The following is a 19,846-nucleotide window of genomic DNA, read 5'->3' on the forward strand; positions in this document are numbered from 1 at the left end:
AACCATAATACAAGCATAATACAAGGTAATCAAGGGACCCACCAGAGATTACCAAGTTTGTAATTTAAGATGATGGGTCTCAAGTTTTCATAATTTAAAACAAATCAAAATCATTTATTAAACTTTTCGTGAAAGTGAAATAATGTTTTGGAAGCATGAGATATCTCAGAAAAGTAAAATAAGTCAAAACAATTTGAAAAGCATCACAATAAAAAAAAATAAAACAGTGTGCTGCGGCTCGTGCACAATATGCCACAACTTGTCACTTTTTGTGCCACTTGCTACATGTAGGTGCCATGTGCTGTGGCGTGTTGCACGTTCATGGCATCAAATGACAACAGATCTAGGAAACTTTTGGGGTGCTCTATTTCTCCGTTTAACGTTTGAATGAGATGATCTAAGTGCCTATTAAAAGTTCATATTATTATAAACTAAATAATAATATAAGTTTCACTTTTAAATTAAGTCATACTAGGAAGTTGGACACCCAAATATATTTTTACATCTTTTCAAAACTTCCACAACAAAGGAGTGTCCAAAACCCCTTATAAGTGCTAAGAACTATTCATAACACCCAAACCATATTCATTGAACTTATGACTAATAGTACAACACATTATATGCACATATATGCCATTATATCACATTTTTACCCCTCAACCTCTTTAATACCAAAAATAGAAGGAGAAGTTTTAGCATTGCATTTTACCAAAAAGCATTCATATCATGTTTAAAACAACCTTACTATACTGACACTAATATTTTGGCCCTATCAACATTTACAACTTTTTATAAACAACATCTCAAGGCCTGAAATACATTCCAGACATCATAAATAACCATATAATTCAAGTGTTTACAAAATGTATCATAATTAACAATATTTAAACTATTATACAAAATAAATGAATTGAAGAGACATTACAATAGGAATGCTTAAATTTCTAAGCCCTCGGAGTCTTTTTTGCTTTCTGCACTAGCGATAGATCCTATAAAATGTTAAAATAGAAGAGTAAATCTAGCCACTCAATAACTAAGGTATGTCTACCCTATGCAATTGTATATCAATTGAATAACACACAAAAAAGATGTTGATTTTCTTAGAATATCCGTACTATCACATGCAACATAAGCTACCATTATCCTAATTTAACTCATTCTCATAAATTCTCATCTCAAATCATATGATACATTGCCACAAGATACACAGACATATGACAATGACTCAATGTATTATCATAACTAGCTGCAAACTTAAATAACTATGTGATATATCAGATAAATACATATGCATGATCAAACCGTCCTTATACCCTCCGAGTAAAATTATAGGCTATAACATCAAACAAGGCTTCGTCTGTATGATTAGACTATCTAAGCTCACCAATTGTGAGGTGTGACCCAGCGAAAGATCACAGGACTCACTCTTGGACCACGATTTCCCCCACTCTTGAATTTCTAGGGTATCGTATACCCTAAACTAACCTTCTCAATAAACTGGTAGATATAGCTAGTTTATAGTCCCTCAACAAATTATAAGACAATCTCTCAAAAAACTATGGAACAAGGCTATACCCTCATGCACCACAAGGTAGTCGAAAATATCATTTTAACTACTTTTCTCCTTAGGCGAACTCCCGCTAACTGATCATGCTATATACGATGTTCACTCATTTTCATAATTTCATTTATTCATTATTAGCACATTGGGCTCATGATAATATGCTACCCAAGTAAGCATCCATATTGTTTTCACAAACATTTTTCACTTTATCAAATCATCAATTTCTCCATCAATACAAAAGAACACATTTAACTATTTGTATACACTATCATAAATTGGCATTAATTACTGAGACTTTTGAGTCTTATCATATGGTTAACAATTTTTAGGAGAAGAGCCATGAGTAGTGCGTGAAGGAGTCCTTGAAGCTTAGTGGCATAAATCCACTATCTCTTTTGGGTATTTTGATTTATGATTTTTAATGTGTTATATTCTCAATGCTAGGACATTTTGTCTATTGACAATTATATGAATGTAATATTGTAGTCATGCCTTTCCAACTATTTATATTTTTGGTATACTTTGAATGACTATAACCTTGATGTCTGCTTTATTTTAGATGGTTTGAAATGATATGATTATTGGACTATATAATTAGTTTGTTTTGAAAATTAATTGAGCTATCTATTTTGGTTGTTGGTTTATGGTTTGCATTTGTTAAGAGTATAAGGTTGAAAAAAGTAATTTTGACTTAATAGCATGCAGGAGGTTAAAATTTATTTGAGGCGTTAAATTGTACAAACCTAAATCAATTATTAAATGCTTTTTATATTGGATTTATTGATATAAAATATGTTGGGTAGATATAACCCAACCATGCATATTAATTGCATGGGATTTAGGGTTTAGGGTTTATCTTAAAATGCATAACTACTTTTTTTTTTATTCTATTGGGTTTATCATATTCTCAATTTTAAAGAAATCTTTTGAGCCTTTCACACTTATCTTATTTTTTTAATTGCATGGGATCCCAAATTTTAGAAATGACAATTTAAAAAGTTTAAATTCTACTTACAATAATAGTACTTATTTATTTAACTTAATCTTTTTTACTATGGTAGTTATTTTTAAAAGTAAAATATTTTATAAACATATGTTTTATCATTTCCTACCATGATAATGTTTTAAGTTTCAAAATTGCTTAATATATATATATATATATATATGACTAGTTTGCTTCTTTTTACTATGAAAGATAATTTTCTATCATGATTGAGATAGTTATTTTTTTAAAAAAATCTTGGGGTGTTATAGGAGGAACGAGCAAGAAGAAAAATTTTAAAAAATGATAAATAAGAACTTCACAAAAAAATTAATGTCAAATCATGATCTCATAAGAATTAAAATTCACAAATTCAGTACTCTTTTTTCCATGCTTCAATATTAATTATTTTTAAAAAATCTTGATTTAAAATTAAAAAGAATTATAATTAGATCCCACATAAAAAAATTGTCAATATAATTTAATTCAATTGTTAATAAATCTTATAATAATTAATTTTCTTGTGTGTTATTTTAATGTAATTCTCCTTTAAAATTAATCTTCTTATTATGAGATCTTTACTTGTCATTCTTCTAAAAAATTGCTTTCCTTTTCTTCTAATTTTTTCAAACCAAAAAAACTCTCCTCTTTCCCTTCTCCTTCCCTCCCTCTCAGAACCTCAGAATTTAAACACCATTGCTCTGTGCCTTTGTTATGATTCTCAACCAGGAAAACACACACAAAGATGTGTGATGTTTATAGGGAGAATTTCATCCAAAGATTACAATAATCAGTTATTTTCAAATTAGATTCAAAAAATTTTGAAAATATGTTGCAAGATTTTGGAAATGAAATGAAATGTTGAAATTTATAACCAAAATGTCCTTCTTGAAATATTCATACAAATTATTAACTTATAAAATTGCTAGCATTACTTATTAATTCATTTTTATGACTTATTACGTCTCTACTATTATTTGCATTTTGTCTAACTTGTTTTAAATTCTTCTATAAACACTTGTTAAAATATTAATTTTACTTATAAAATTGCAAATATTCCTTGTTAATTTCTTAATATCCTATTATTTGTTAAGACATGTAACGTAATGATGTTTGATAGAAAAAAAAATCATTTACTTTTAATTATAAAATGATCAAAGCTCAAAATTTTCCATTCATTTGTTTGAGAAAAATTACTTTTAGATTCCAAGCCTTCATCTTGTCCCCTAAAATTATAACTTTAAAACGTGAACCACGTAACAAAATACACGGAGTTTTTAAAACTTACTTGAAATAATAAAATACGTAGAATTGATCTACTCCATACATAGACGCATTTTTTGTATTATTCTCCTTTTGTATATATAAATACAAAAAATATATAAAAATTACATTTTAAATTCATGTTGCTCAACTTTGTAACACCACTTAACCATCATTTCTGAACAACAGGATTTTTATCCATGAGATAAAATTCACATCAACATATGAAAATACGTAATAAAATTTAGATCAAGTTAAAATTATTCGCATCACAATTGATCTATGAACAATACAGTGCATGTCTCAATTTTTATACAAGAGTTTTAACTTTTAAGTAGATTTGGGGGGAAAATTAAGTAAAACTACACAAACGAATTAACTTTATCAATTAAAAACCTTTATTAGAAAATGATATTTGAAAATACTTTTATCATTACGTTAGGCGTCATTAATTCGGTCTTCAGATTCAAAAGCCTCAATTAACCTGTTATTCTCTATTGACTGATTGACTCCTCTTCCAAACTACCCCCTCTGTTTTCATTTATAGATGAAATTATTACTTCTAATTTATTTTTATATAACTAAAATGACAAACATTTATTACAAATTCTTTAAATTACTCATCATATTTCATCATTTATAGTTATAAGAATCAATTAATGAAGAGTAATTTAGTTTAACTTTTTTATTTTCAAATACAATTAATATAATTAACTAATTTTTTTAAATTGTATGATGTAGGTTCTTTCTGGTATAAATAAAAATGGGGAGAGTAATTACAAGACTTTATAAAAAGAAAAGCCTTTAGGCTTTGGCTTTACTTTCCTGGCAGCTTAATGAATACTTTAACTAAAGCCTTTCTTCATCACATGATTCACATCGTTATTTCTCGAGAAAAGTATTAGTGCACGACAAAAGCACGAGTCGGTTGGTGGCTGGCTACAATAATTCCTTCGTTCAATTCCATAAAATTAACCATATAATAATATTGATGATGATCATATGTAAAAGACTCGCAACTTGTGCAGCAAAATTAAAAATGATGAGGTCACTTCAATCTATGTGTAACAAAATTATACATATTTCCACCACAAAGTCTCAATTTTAGAGTTGAGGCCTTGAGTAGGAAGGAGGGAAATGGGAGAAGAAAAAATTAAGAAAAATGACAAATAAGAAGCAGGTAAAAAATTAATGTTAAATTATGATCTCTTCATGATTAAAATTCTCAAATCCATTTTCACACTTCAGCTAATTAGCACAATGTGTTTTGCTTTGCTTTGCTTTTACACTTCTTCCATTTAATCTAATTGTTTACCTTTGCACCATAGTTCCTCATCTTAATACTTTCCAAAGGATCATTTAATGACCAAAATGCATGCCCCCAACATAACCTTAAACCAAAATATCTGTAAATTAACTTGAAAATATCAAAATCAAGCCATGGTGTGAATTTTCAAAATGATATGTATATTTTCTTAGTTTGATTATTCAAAATGTGTATACTTGTGTTAAAATATATTAAAAATTTAAAGAAAATGTTATGAAATAATGTGAAATTATAGTGGTTAACAATTACTATTTTCAAGGCATCCAAAGCTAAGGTGTGAACTTACAAATAAATGAGGGCAATATCATTACATCAACATGGTAAAAAAAAAAAATTTGTTTTGGGATCCTATTAATTAACAAAGACATGGCTTCACCATCTTATTAAAAAAGTTCTTGGCCATGCTTCCTTTGAGAAATTTGGAGATTTCACATCCACCAAATACAAGAAGACCATTTGATATAATTTCAGCGCAATGGTTACTATAGAACTCGCCTTGTTGTCTATTTTCAGTACATTACACCTTCCCTCAGCTGGAGTCTTCCTCTGTTATGTGTCAATAATATTTGTAGTTGATCCACCTACAAGGCTCTACAATTTTGACTCTTCAATGTGAGAATGAAAAGTATAAGATACTCTATTTTGGTTTTTCATCTATTCTCATGCAGATCATTAACTTTTTTTTTTTGGGAGAATTTTACCAAAGAAAAAGGGATGTGAGATAATAATAAATAAGGTTTATTATAATATAAAATTTTAACTTAGTCTGGAAGAATTGAAACGAAATTAATTTAAATGAAGAAATAAATGAAATAACCCTTGTTTAAACATTAAAAAAAGCAACATTTAGATTTACATGTGATGTTGGGAACTTAGCATCTGAAGTTGCTTCATATTTATGAAGCAACATCATTTATTAATTTCCTAATTTTATTTATTAATTTTTCAACATCACTTAAAAATTATTTTACTTGACTTGATGATTCTTGATTTGTTAAGTAAGTTTATGTTGATTTACAAAGCAATATTAGTTATTAATTTTTTTAACTTTACTTGTTCATTTTTCAACATCACTTATAAATTACTTTACTTGACTTTTTAATTCTTGAGAAAATAAAAAGACTATTCAATTAGTTTATTCAAATTTATGAAATAACTTCTATTATTAATTTACCAACTTTAATTATTAATTCACCAACATTACATATATGTAAATCTAATCCCTATTTTTTTAATATGTAAACAAAGGATATTTCAATCAAGTCATCATTTAAATTAATTTTATATCAGTCTTCTAGAGACCAAGCTGAAATTTCAAATTTTAATAAGCCTTATTTATTATTATGTTATATCCCTGGGCCTCTCGTAAAATTCTCGCATTTTGATTCATATTCAATGTGAGACAAAAGCAATTGGAAACAAGTCAGGAGGTTTGTCTTAATCATTAATACTCTTCGGTATTTCAGAAATAAAAAACCTCATGATCTACACAATCTAGTACAACATAATTTGCATTACATAGCATGGCTTCACAATTCACATGCAATAGAACATATAATAGTTCATTGGCATTGCTCTAAAAGAAGACAAATGGAACATTAATGGTCCGTAAATTAAAAGTTACTCCCTTCATTTAAAAATATAAAATATTTTTTAAAAAATTAGATGTTAAAAAATATAAGGCATTTTTAATTTTTTGAGATATAATTATTATCTTTTTTTTTTCAAATGTACCCCTATGAATGAATGATTTTATATTTATTATAAGGTATTTAATAGGAGTAAATATGGAGAAATATGATTAGTTTAAAAGTATATAACTATTTTATTGGGAGATAACAATTGATTAAAAATACTTTACATTTTTAAATGGAGAGAGTATCAAATATATCCCTTCTTATTGTGTGGGCTTATTTCAATTTAATCTCTGAACCCTATAACTTAGTTTTGACTTTAGACTCACTCACTCATTAAAAAATACTTACTTCATTCAATATTATAATATATTTTTAATCAAATTATACCCATAATGATTTAGTAGTTAATTGTCTTTAAACTTACACACTACTTTTTCCATATTTATTCTTATTTAATAGGATATTTTTTTAAAAAAATTTTATTAATCACACCCCTAATTAAGAGTTATTTTGACAAAAAGAACCTCATTAATTATATATTGAAAATCACAAAATGCGTTATATTTTAGTACATCTCACTTTAAGAAAAAAAAAATGTCTTATAATTTTTAATTGGAAGGGTGGGCAAAGAAGTGGGTGAAATTTTTTAAAATTTGCTCACATTATCCCAATAATTTTGAACCACCCAAACTATAAAATATATTTGAATTAAAAAAATAGGGTCTTTTGTATTTCACTTAAAATAAATAATTTTAAATTTTAATCTATTAGATTTAAATTTAGATTATTTTTAGAAGAACATCATTTTAATTACTTTACAAAACTAAATATTTATTTTATATATTAAATTATTTTTTATATTTTATATAAGGAAAATTATGAATAGGACTATGCAAGAAATTTACTCCCTCGTTCCTATATATAAGATATTTTTACTCGAATTATACAAATTAATAAAAATTGATTATTCAATTAAAAACATAATAACATTTTAATTTTATATCTAATTAGTATAAATAAAAAATAATTTTTTTAAAATAAATTAATGAAAATATTTATTTTTTTAATTTAATAAAAATATAATGATTCATTTATTAAAAAAATATAACAACAATATTTTATATTTAAAAATAAAAAATTTCTTTATATACAGCGACAGGAAAGTATTTACAAGTAAGTTTTTCATGCTTGTTCGAATTCATCTGTGAGAGTTGACCCGAATTATTGCCTCTACTGCTTATACTTCATCCTCCAACAATAAATTTCATTATTGCCTATACCCCGTCGCGATCTCTCTCTCCACGACTGTCCAAGTCGTTGTTCTCTCCTTTCCTTCATCTCAGTTCGTCCTCCACTCTGATCGATTGGTTGCTTTAAGATTTCAACAAATCTTTTCATCCAAGACTTTAAAGATCTCCACTCCAAGCCTCCAATATTGATCTTCAAACTTGGGTCTGTTGTGGCTTTTCTTCTTCTCCCTTTTCTATTCTGAAAATCGATTTTTTCTTGCAAGATTTGGGTATTGTGTTGCAAGATCTGTCAAGTATTACTTTGATTTTGCTTCTAAATAATTTTTATTGATCAGAACGTTAAATGTTATTTATCTGTTGCAAATGCTTTTCTTGTATCTCTTTATATCTCTGCATTCTCTTCATCTTTTGAATGTCGCTTACAACTAAGGTCACATTTGGCTGCCACGAGGTCCCCATCGAGTCTTGCTCCTTTTTGGCAGGCTAGTCTTACGATTCTTCGTGGAAATGGTCCCAAACTTTACCGCGGAGGCTGCCACTGTCCTTGCAGTGTTAGTGCGTGGGAAGTTGCTTGAACTCGGCATTCATATATGAAGCAGATGGAGAAGGGTTTGAAAGGATCCGATACGAGAAGGAAGAATTAGAACACAACGAAGATAAGAGCAAAGCAGAAGGATACTGAAGGACGACGGATCATCCTATGGATGAGCACTTTACGAGAGTGCGACCAAAGAACCCGTCAAGCGAAGCTCTTGAAAGATGGAGGAAGCTATGCGGCATAGTGAAGAACCCCAAACGACGCTTTCGTTTCACCGCCAATCTCGCACATAGGTCTGCCTTTGAGATCCACGCTACTGTCTTGGGTGTACTAATCCCTATTGCTCCTTCTTCCTCTTCCATAATTGAATCCTAGTTCTTTGCTTTAATTGCTTCCTTTCTTTTAATTTCCTCTCTTTCCTACTTGCCTTCATTACAAAGTCTAACATGAGGTAGTGCTTTATCTGTAAGAGACCAAAAGATTTAATTATTAGTTGAATTAATAAAATGTTGTAAAAGATTGAATTTTAATGATAGTTAGAAAAAAGAATTGATAGTAGAATTGATTTAGATAATAATAAATTCAAAAATTTTAATTATAAATTAGATATTTTAGTTTTTAATATAACTTTCGAATTGTAACTGTTGGACATAATTGTTGTTAATTCAGTCTTTCTAAATTTAATTGTGATTCTCGTCATATTTTTTTATGAATGAATAAATATGTAAATCAAACCTTACTAGAGAATAAGGTAACACACTTTTTAAAGTCATAATTTAACCAAAATGGACTTTTACCCCAAAAAAAAAATTAATAAGGACTTGGAAATTAAATTTTCCTGCATTTAAGATCAAACCAAATGTTTTTTTTTTCTTTTTTTTTTTCCTTTTTGGGGGGAGGGGGTGGGGAAACCAAACCAAACCAAACCTTAGAGACTAGAGAGTAATGAACATATCAATGAATGCATAGTTTTAAACTTAGTCAATAACAATAGGATAAAATTGTAATTATAATATTAACTTTTTGATGTGTTCATCTGGTAGGGCCCGGTATGATGTGTTCTTGAGCTTCAGAGGCGAAGACACTAGAGCGACTTTCACCTCACATCTCGACGCCGCTTTAAGGAACGCTGGGATTCTCGTTTTCAAAGATGATGCGGACCTTCCTAGAGGGAATGCAATCTCAAGTGAATTGTCACGAGGAATTGAACTTTCTACCATTTCAATCATTATCTTCTCCAAAGAATATGCTGGTTCTAGATGGTGCCTCAACGAGCTCTCACGAATCATGGAGCTTCACAGAGCACAGGGTCGAGTTGTTCTGCCTGTGTTCTATGGGGTGGATCCTTCTGAAGTTCGTAATCAAATCTCTGGTTTTGGAGAAGCGTTTCAAGATCTAATACAAAGAAGTTCACTCACGGAAGAAGAAGTGTTGAGGTGGAGAACAGCTCTCCGTGAAGCCGGGGGCATTGCAGGGCTTGTTGTGCTCAATTCCAGGTAATTTTTAAACAGTTCGTTTTTTTTTTTAATTTCTTTTCAATTTTGCTAAGTCTAAACAGACACGCACAATTGATTCTTGCTACAATTTGCACCTTTTAATCACTTTCAATTTTATATATGAGAAGTTTTTGAAGTAATATCTAACAAATAACAACAATTCGTTATCAGAGAATAAGTCTTATATTGATGCATCTAATCAATGTGCTGGAGCGGAGTTCTGAAAAGCAGCTGAAAATGTTGTAGTCAAAGCATGAGTGTGTTATTAGCTGGCCAAAGATTTGTTTACTTTTTTTTTCTTGGCTGACATAGCGATTTCACAAGCACAAATGATGTTCTGTTTCTGTCTTAAAATATTGCTTTGAATTTGGTCAAATTGACATATCTGTTATTCTTATTATGCTGTGAATTATTCAAATTATGATAGTTTTATAGCCACTGCAATTCTGGCTTTTTTTTTTTTTGGGGTTTAAAAGTTGCACCTTGGAGGAAGGACTGATATTTAAGGAACGATTTCATTAAGGTATTGCGAATGCTATCATCTCTAACATGTTTTTAACACTTGAAAAATCACTCCCTTCCGTTTGCTCCCTATAAAATTTAGAGAGCATGTGGTAGTTGGTACATGGAAAAGTTATTTGGAAAATGGGGAAAATTGAGGAAGTTTTTTTATTATATTTGTTAGATGGCAAGGTGACTTTGTTGGAAATAAAGTTTTCCATGTTTATGGTAGAGTTTTCCCTTCCCCTTTTCCATTTTGTATCATACGAGCCTTTTGCCTCAATTTCATCCTTTAAGGAATCCAATTTTATACCGAATGAAACCTTTGTCAATTGTTGGTGAACTCAGATTCCTTGCAGTGACAAGAGGGAAACTGAGGAATTATAGAGATGTGGGGCTCATATTTAAGTGTGTTCATTGTCTCTCTTTCTCTATTCTCATTTTCCCCACCAGTGATTTGTCAGGATCCTCTCACATTGTTGACTTGTGTAAAATGAAAATTTTCCACTAGTAATGGTTGTTGCTGATAAGAGGAAATTGCTGCATACTGTTGCTTTGAGTTCTTTTTTGGGGCCCACTTTCCCTTGAGTTCAATTGTTTGTTTAAATGTTTCATGAGTCATTTCTTCTCATTCACCTCAAAGCTGTCTATGTTTTATATGATGAACTTTCATTTGATATATTTTCCTTTCAGCTCACTACTTAAAGTTTCATATTGACATTTCTAGTTTTGACGGTACTGCAGTGTCAGTTTCCAATATGGTTGTTTCCATTGTAGTTTGTTCATCATGTCTGCTCTAATTCTGATGCATGTTGCTTTAAGCAGCGTTACTTTTATTTCTACTTGTGCTTATATTATTGGTGCTCATTTTCTGTTATATTTGTCTATAATGTAGGAATGAAAGTGAAGATATCAAGAATATCGTTGAGCATGTCAATAAAATATTGGACAAGAAAGACTTGTTTATTGCTGACCATCCTGTTGGAGTGGATTCTCGTCTACAGGATTTGATTAAAGCATCAGAAAGCCATTCATCAAATGATGTTCTCTTGCTAGGGATATGGGGAATGGGCGGTATAGGTAAAACAACAATTGCCAAATCCATTTATAATGAAATTGGTCGAACATTTGAGAGTAGAAGTTTTCTTTCAAATATTAGGGAAGTTTGGGAGAGAGATAATGGTCCAATTAACTTACAGCAGCAACTTCTTTTAGAAATTTGTAAAACAACAAAGATGGAAATATTTAGCATTGATTTTGGAAAAGTCAAATTGAAGGAAAGTCTTTGCCATAAGAGAGCACTTGTTGTGCTTGATGATGTGAATAAGGATGAGCAACTGAATGCTTTATTTGGAAGTCGTGAATGGTTTGCTCCAGGAAGTAGAGTAATTGTCACAACTAGAGATAAGCATTTGCTCAATGTTCTTAAAGTGAACCATGTATATGAAATGGAAAAGATGGACCTGAGTGAATCTATTGAGCTTTTCAGTTGGCATGCTTTTAAGCAACCAAGTCCTAGAAAGGGATTCATTGAACTTTCTAGAAATGTAGTTGCTTATTCTGGAGGACTGCCACTAGCTCTTCAAATCCTTGGTTCCTATTTATGTGATAGGGAAGTGAGAGAGTGGAAGAGTGTACTAGAGAAACTAAAAAAAATCCCCAATGATGAGATACAAAAGAAGCTAAAAATAAGTTTTGATGGGTTAAGTGATGACACGGTGAAAGAAATCTTCCTTGATGTATCTTGCTTCTTTATTGGAATGGATAGGAGTGATGTCACAAAGATATTGGACAGTAGCAGACTATTTCCAGACATTGGAATAAGTGTCCTTGTGGAGCGGAGCCTTGTAACTATTGATGAGAAGAACAAGCTTGGCATGCATGATTTGCTGCGAGATATGGGGAGAGAAATAATCCGAGAACGATCACCTAAAGAGCTTGGAAAGCGTAGTAGGTTATGGTCTCATGAAGATGTGCTTGATGTATTATCAAAACAAACTGTAAGAACTTCCCTGTCCTATATTTATTATTCTGCTTGTGACATAGGTTTGCATTTTGCCTTTCAGTGGACAAATAACAGATTTACTAACTTTTTATTTTTATATTGTATTTATTCACAGGGTACAGAATTTGTTGAGGGGCTAGCTTTGAATCTGTCGCAAACCAATAAAGATTATTTTTCTACCAAAGCATTTAAGAAGATGAAGACACTCAGATTGCTCTGCCTTGGTAATGTGGAGCTTGATGGAGACTACAAATACATTAGTAGAGATCTCAGATGGCTTTGTTGGTATGGGTTTCCTTTGAGAAACATCCCTGCCAACTTATATCAGAAAAATTTAGTTGCAATTGAGTTAAAATATAGTAGCCTCAAACAAGTTTGGAGGGAACCCCAGGTATGTATACTTTGTTGGAATTAGGAATAAAGTTTAATAATCAGAGTTAAAAGGCATTTTTACTCCTTAACTATTCATTTAGGAATCTCTATTATTCTAAACTTACATATGGTGAAATTTGCACTTCAACATTTGAAAATGGTGCGCTTGGCATCTTTCTGTTAAAAAAGTTAATTTTGACTCTTAGTTGACTGAAAAATTACAAAAAAAAAAAAGATATTTAAAACATTACAGAAAAGGACCCATAAAATTGTAAGTAAACACTCTATAAGAAAATTAATATCGATTGAGTCCTTAAATTAATGGTTGGTCAAAATTGTATTCTAGACTTTTACATGGGTGAGAAATGACATCTGTATCATGTTATTTAGATGTAATTTAGAAGACTTAATTGTTATTAATTTTCTTATCAAATACATAATTGTAATTTTATGGGTCATTTTCTGTAATTCTTAAGTCAGCTAATGGTTACAGTTGACTTTTTTAATCACAGGGTGCTCAATGAATTTTTTTCAAATGTTGAAAGGAAAATTGCACTACATGAAAATTTAGTATACCAAGTGCTTCTAAGTGAATAGTTGAGGGGCCAAAATGTACTTTAATCCTAATAATTATTAGATTTTGTTTTACTACATAACTTCTAGATAGATCTTCCTTTCAGATATTTCTAATAACAGCTTCTGAATGAATCTTCCTTCATCACTACTCTTGAACATAGCTTCTGAATTTTCTTTAATTTATGTTCTTTTATATTCCTCACCTGCATGCTTTCTACAAAACTATACTATAAACCCATAAACTAAGCCACTTGATGTTGTACTTATCATCTTTTCTGATTGGTTTATTCTTTCAGTTAATGTACAAATCTACTATTGAGCCTTTTTCAAAGGTGCAATTGGTATGCTAAAGTTTTTTGAGGTGCAATGTTGCCCTTGACATTTTTTAAAGTGGTACAATGTGGCCTGAGTTGACAGAAGCAAAACGTTGACCATTAGTTGAATTCTTTATGCTTATGTGGCATTCCTATAAAACATCCACATCACTCTCTATCATTTGAAAACAATATGTAGACACGTGATTTTGAAGAAGTCTAGGGATCTCAAAAGTCTGGGGGTTTTGAAGAAGCATGAAGATGCCTGATTACAAGCAGAATATTGATAGATCTGTGAATGCAAGTAATACTTAAATTTTAGTTGAATTGATGGAAAAATTTTATTCCCATATGTGATAGTGAGATGAAGCTTGATTGCATTTGCCTGATTTATGAAATCTTTGGGGTGTTTGTAAAATTATTTGCTTGATTTCAATATTGTCACTAGCAATGGATTTAGAATTCATAAGTGTTAGAGGGGTAGAGTGCTTGGTGGGGAAAGAAAGGTCAAAACATTTTTTCAGAAGAAAAAAAAAGGTGAGTTGGATGCCACATGAGCATGTCATGTCACATGATAAGTCAACTACGGTCAACATTTGGTTTTTGTTAACGTAGTGCGACATTGCACCGCTTTAAAAAAACGTCAGGGGCAATATTGCACCATAAAATACTTCAAGATGCCAATTGCACCTTCGAGAAAACTTCGAGGGCAGATTTCCACATTAACCTTTATTCTTTAATAAGACGTTAAACGGTATATTTATGAGACTTGCCAAACATTAAAGTGGTTTTCAAGCTTTTAAATGCCTTAATGCTACTTTTACTCTAAAGCAAGGCTTGAGAATTAGCCTTTAATAGTAATACCAAAACTCATGAGTGACACTTTCCAACATTCATGATTTTTGACACGTTAATTTGTTCCATCTTCTTCATTTTATGAGTTTCTTCACTAAGTTTCCCTTGATTGTTCTTTTCTTGCAGTTATTGGAGAGGCTGAAAATCCTGAATTTTAGTCACTCCCCTTTCTTGATGCAAACTCCTGACTTCTCAAAACTACCAAATCTTGAAAAGTTGATTCTTAAAAATTGTCCAGATTTGTCCATTGTTCATCCTACCATTGGACATGCCAATAAACTGCTTCTAATAAACTTGAAGGATTGTACTAACCTCCGCACTCTCCCGAGAAGTATCTATAATTTAAAATCCCTAAAAACTCTCATTCTGTCTGGTTGTGCAAGGATTGAAAAGTTAGAAGAAGACATAGAGCAAATGGATTCCTTGACAACTCTGATTGCTGATGACACTGCAATAACACAAGTGCCTCTTTCTTTGACTAGGTTAAAAAGCATTGGCTATATATCTCTTTGTGGCTATAGGGGATTGTCACGTGATGTGCTTCCTACTCTCATTTGGTCAAGGATGTCCCCAACAAATAATCCTTTATCTCTAATTCCAACACATGTGGGCATGCCAATTTCCTCGGATATGTTGAATAGCAATATGGGTGGTCTTTCATTTATTTCTACTAACTTGGCAAAACTACAAAGCCTTTTGTTGGAAATCATATCACAGAATGACCCTGAAATGATTCGAGGTGCTGCCAAAATTTTGGGGTCCTTTTATGCCAGAATTTGCATGGACATGGCAACAATATCAAATACTTCAAAAATCTTAGAGACTGAATCTTCTGTGTTATCTAGTCGTGATAGTGAGGTTCACATCTCAAGATCAGAAAATTGTTTGAGACATCTTCTAATTCAAATAGCAAAGAATGACCAAGTCACTGCTACTCTTCTAGAGAATATTTCACAGGTACACTTTTTAATTCGTTTTTTAAAAAAAAAAAATTTGAAAAGAAGAGGTAGTCCTTGCTAATATATGCAATTTTTTAATAAAATTTGAAATGACCTTTCTGCTTGCCCAACTATATAGTTGAATCACGCTGCTGCTTGTGTTATTAAGCAGGGATTGACTCCTAGTAGGTATGGTGATGTTTGTGTCCTCCCTGGTGACATATATCCCTATTGGCAAAGTTTCAAGGGTGAAAGAGCTTCTGTGAAATTTAAAGTGCCTCGAGTTAGTGGTCGTGATTTAAAAGGGATGATCATTTGTTGTGTATATTTCCCTTCAGGTGATCTGGAAAAGATGGCTTTTGAATCTTTTATTAGCATGATGATCATAAATTATACAAAGACAACCACTCTGCACTACAGGCAAGATTCACTGACTTCATTTGAAGAAGCAGAGTGGAAGGAAATAATATCAAATCTAAACCCAGATGACCAAGTGGAGGTGATTGTAGTTTTTGGTAAAGGACTCACTGTAAAATGGACAGCAATCTACTTGAAATATTACGAGTCATTTGATGAACAGATGGAACATCCACCATCACCAAGTATAGTTAGCTCCCTAAATCTATGTTATTTTGCACCAGTTTTAAGAGTTAATTTTGATTAGAGTTTTACTTTTAGGCCTAAAAGAAAAGATAGTACATTATTGTTACAATTTAACTACTCTTTTTCTGCAGGCAGAGAAATGTGTAGAGAAGACAAAGGCCATGATTTTGAGCTCTCGGGTTGTCCCAAAAACAAAAACAAGGAAAAGAAAAAGAAAAAGAAAAGAGCTCTCGGAGAAGAGAAAGTGGTGGATTTCCACGATCCAGTGAAGGGGTCCAGGAGGATAGGACTTGCACTGATTAAACATTTGTTCCTTATTTTTGTATTAGTATTTTTGTCTTTTTTGTTTTATATGATTTCTTAAATTATCTGGGGTTCTAGAAAAACTCCATACATAATTTGTTTCTTATCTTGATAAATTACGTTTAATATTTTTTATCAGTAATGAGCATACTTTAGTTGGTGTATAACTTGTATGATAATAGAACTGTTAATTTCACAGAAGAAGTGTTTTTACAAGTTGCAGCTAAATCTTAGCACCAAGTATGGAAAACTACATGAGATCGTGGCTGAGGATAAGAGAATTCTTGAACCTGAAGTGGGCCTTCTGCCCCCTGACTGGCTCACCAGTGAACATTGGCTGAGGTATGTGAACTGACCTTATCTATCTCAGCTGGAGTGATTGGATCTCTATCAGATACTTTTTCTTTCTATTAGGCTAATGCTTTTTTTCCCCCTTCCATGCGAGATGGTGAGAGTATGTGTTGCTTGGAAATGTGTCCAATTATCTAAATAAGTAAACAGAATGTTATTTCATGTAGCCTTAATTATTGCACTTATTTCAAACTACATAAACCCAGTATTACAAGGCATATGGGACAATTGCAAGGTGTTTATCCCCCCCCCCTCCTTGGGTTGAGATACTTGAAACTCAACAAAAGGGATTGTTGCGCTTTCTGTGATTATACTTGGAGTTTTTTCACGTACAAATTTGCTTGCTACATAAATATATATAGATATATATATGGTGGTGTTTGAAGAAGTCACAGATATGGCGATCCCTAAGTAAAATATTAGTGGCTATTTGTTAAATATCAAAACAGTAGGCAAAAACAGTGAAGGAAATAAATCTATTTACTAGAGCAAGGATCTGACTCTAATAAAGCTTAACAGCCAAGGTAGGAGAATCTCCAATGAATGAAAGAATTCCTTATTTCTCGATATGACTAGTCTTAATTATTGCTAGGTTATTTATAATATTGAAACTATATCAGAATAATAAATAAATAAATAACAGGAAAATATCCAATATATAGGCAGACTCAAAAACAAACTTGAACAGTGGCAAACCCTGAACATGCCAAGAGTTTTCGCTATAAGCATACCTGGTTCTGAAATGCTGAAGCTTGAAAACAACCACTCACCAGAATAACAAAGATAATCATTAAGGACTAGAGTACTGATGATGTAATGATTGGCCTTTGTTACAATTTAGCTATGAAATTTGGTAATATGTAATTTTTTTCGTCTCAAGTAACTCGTGTTATCGTCATGTACTCTATCATTCCTAAAACTTGTTCAGCACTGATATAATCATCGTTCTATAATTCGGAAATTCAAATACATAACTAATACACGCACGCACGCACACACACACACGCACACGCACACACATTTTCTACCCCTAAGTATCTCCCACGCTGACCAGCCTATGATTGTAATTGATCAGCATAACATAAACTCAAGAATAACTTGGTGCAATCAGATATAGCAAGTAAATATTATTTATAGCATCAACTCTTGGAAAGTAATCACTACCAAATTAAAGTTAATAGTAATAAATATACCTTGAAGCCCTTGGGATTTGCTTTTGGTAAAAATTAGAATGTTCAACTGGGAGGCACTTGGTTTGAACCACTTTACTCTGAGTTTTGGGTTCGAGTCCTGAAATATACAAGCGCATTGAATAAAAATGTCAGGGATATTCTGAAGGCCCTTGTGACGCTGCCACTGATGAGTAGTCCCATAGAGTACGATCCGAATTAGTTTGGGTGGGTGATGACAATGCTCTTAGATTTTTCAAGATACTGGGCAATGAAATTAAAAAAAAAAAACACAAAGGAATTAGAATGTTCAGCTCAAATTCTGGAAATTACTAACTACCATGGTGATTTGCAAAATGTCTTCTTCTTCGGGCAGTTCTCTCTTGCTTTCCCAATAGCATTCTTGCCCAAGCATCAAGTTATCTTCTCTGCTTCTGTTGGAAATTCTCCTATTTTATTACATTTACACAAAACACACGTTACAACAATTTCACAATTAATTCCTAACATTTTCAAGTTTACTATGGCTTAGCTTAACTTGCGCTTCTACTACAATGGTCTTCTGCTGATATAGTGCTACAGCTATGCAATCATTCAAATTTCAACCTCAAATTTTCCACCAAGAAGAGTAAGAAATGCACATGCTGAGAGCTGTCCTAACTGCAAAACCTATCATTATCCAAAAACTACAAAATCACTTACACTTATAATAATAATTTATGGCCATCACAAATAGAAGGAATTGGATATCATTTACATATACTAATCTTGAATCTTGATTCTATTTAACAATTATGATATAGACACCCACTTGAAACCAGTGTGGTATTTGGTTCTACCAGATTGAAGGCTCAACAAAAGGGGTCTGATTCCATCTGCAAAATATGAATTTCAAAGTTGTTTCCTTTCATGATTCAAGGGAGTTGTGCACGTGAGAAGTTCATTCACATCTGAATAGAGCACAGCAAGTGCCTCCTCAGCAACATAAAGAAGTCAAAAGCCCAATAACCCAACATTGGCATTCCAATCCTTCTTCAGTGGAACATGAAACAAATAATAGTAAGAGAAAATTAATTCCTCAAAGGCCCTTGAGGTTTCTTTCAATTCAGAATTAAATTTCTATAATTTATTTTATTTTTTGTCGAGTCCTTATAATTTGGTTCATTATATTTATTAATCCCTATGAGGGTTGAAATTATTAATGAATGGTAAACTTTCATAAAACAAAAATACTTTTATGTTATGTTTGGATGTATATGAATTCAGATCTAGATTTAAATGTGGGCCAAATCCCTTGATTGGGCACATAAAAATTTATGGATTTAGATTTAGCTAAATGTATATGAATTTAATTTGAAATGTGAAATTTTAAACCTAAAATTCAAATTCAAATTCACTAATCCAAAGACTACATTGAAGTTCATAGAAAATTCAAGGATTTTAACATTCAAGAATTAATAAATCTAATGGATCAAACTATAAGAGCTCGATTAAAATCAAATAAACTATAGGAACTTAATTCAAAATTTAAGTCTTCTGAGATTAACTTTCCCTAACAGTAATCTATATTGTGGCTAGACTGATGATCACACATAAAATTATCTTAATTATCTTACATAGAGAAGCACGCTCCCCAACCCTAAAACTAAATTAGCCTTGTGAGACAAGCAACAAGCTATAGAATTGACGTGCTTAAGCTTCAATTGAAGTGCTTCACCAGAGGAACAAATCACTAAGGACCTGAGCACTGATGATGGGTTGAATTCCTCTGTTCGGATTAGGAAGGAATGTGTCACTGGCAC

The 19,846-nt window shown here is 31.5% G+C and overlaps 1 protein-coding gene across 4 annotated transcripts; it reads left to right on the forward strand.

Annotated features, from left to right (window-relative positions):
- Positions 1 to 8,039: 8,039 nt before the first annotated feature.
- On the forward strand, positions 8,040 to 16,691 carry LOC129288835 (disease resistance protein RPV1-like). Of its 4 annotated transcripts, XM_054925624.1 has the most exons (8): positions 8,042 to 8,225; positions 8,506 to 8,854; positions 9,605 to 10,057; positions 11,454 to 12,558; positions 12,679 to 12,954; positions 14,807 to 15,637; positions 15,791 to 16,220; positions 16,353 to 16,691. In XM_054925624.1, exons 2-8 carry the CDS (start codon positions 8,724 to 8,726, stop codon positions 16,583 to 16,585), a joined length of 3,459 nt encoding a protein of 1,152 aa, XP_054781599.1. In that variant the 5' UTR covers positions 8,042 to 8,225; positions 8,506 to 8,723; the 3' UTR covers positions 16,586 to 16,691. The 4 variants fall into 4 exon arrangements, with proteins under 4 accessions (XP_054781600.1, XP_054781601.1, XP_054781599.1 ...); XM_054925625.1 differs by lacking the exon at positions 16,353 to 16,691 and having other exon boundaries at positions 8,040 to 8,854; positions 15,791 to 15,956; positions 16,039 to 16,190; XM_054925623.1 differs by having other exon boundaries at positions 8,042 to 8,854.
- Positions 16,692 to 19,846: the final 3,155 nt, after the last annotated feature.

Source organism: Prosopis cineraria, unplaced genomic scaffold (genome assembly GCF_029017545.1).
Source record: "Prosopis cineraria cultivar Desert tree isolate PC_DT_omini unplaced genomic scaffold, ASM2901754v1 PC12, whole genome shotgun sequence".
NCBI classification, from domain to species: Eukaryota; Viridiplantae; Streptophyta; class Magnoliopsida; order Fabales; family Fabaceae; genus Prosopis; species Prosopis cineraria.

Coding starts and splice junctions, on each gene's coding strand:
- LOC129288835 (XM_054925623.1), top strand. CDS start 8,724: ATGGATGAGCACTTTACGAGAGTGCGACCAAAGAACCCGTCAAGCGAA. Junction 8,855..9,604: donor ACCGCCAATCTCGCACATAG/GTCTGCCTTTGA, acceptor TTCATCTGGTAG/GGCCCGGTATGATGTGTTCT. Junction 16,221..16,352: donor GGAACATCCACCATCACCAA/GTATAGTTAGCT, acceptor CTTTTTCTGCAG/GCAGAGAAATGTGTAGAGAA.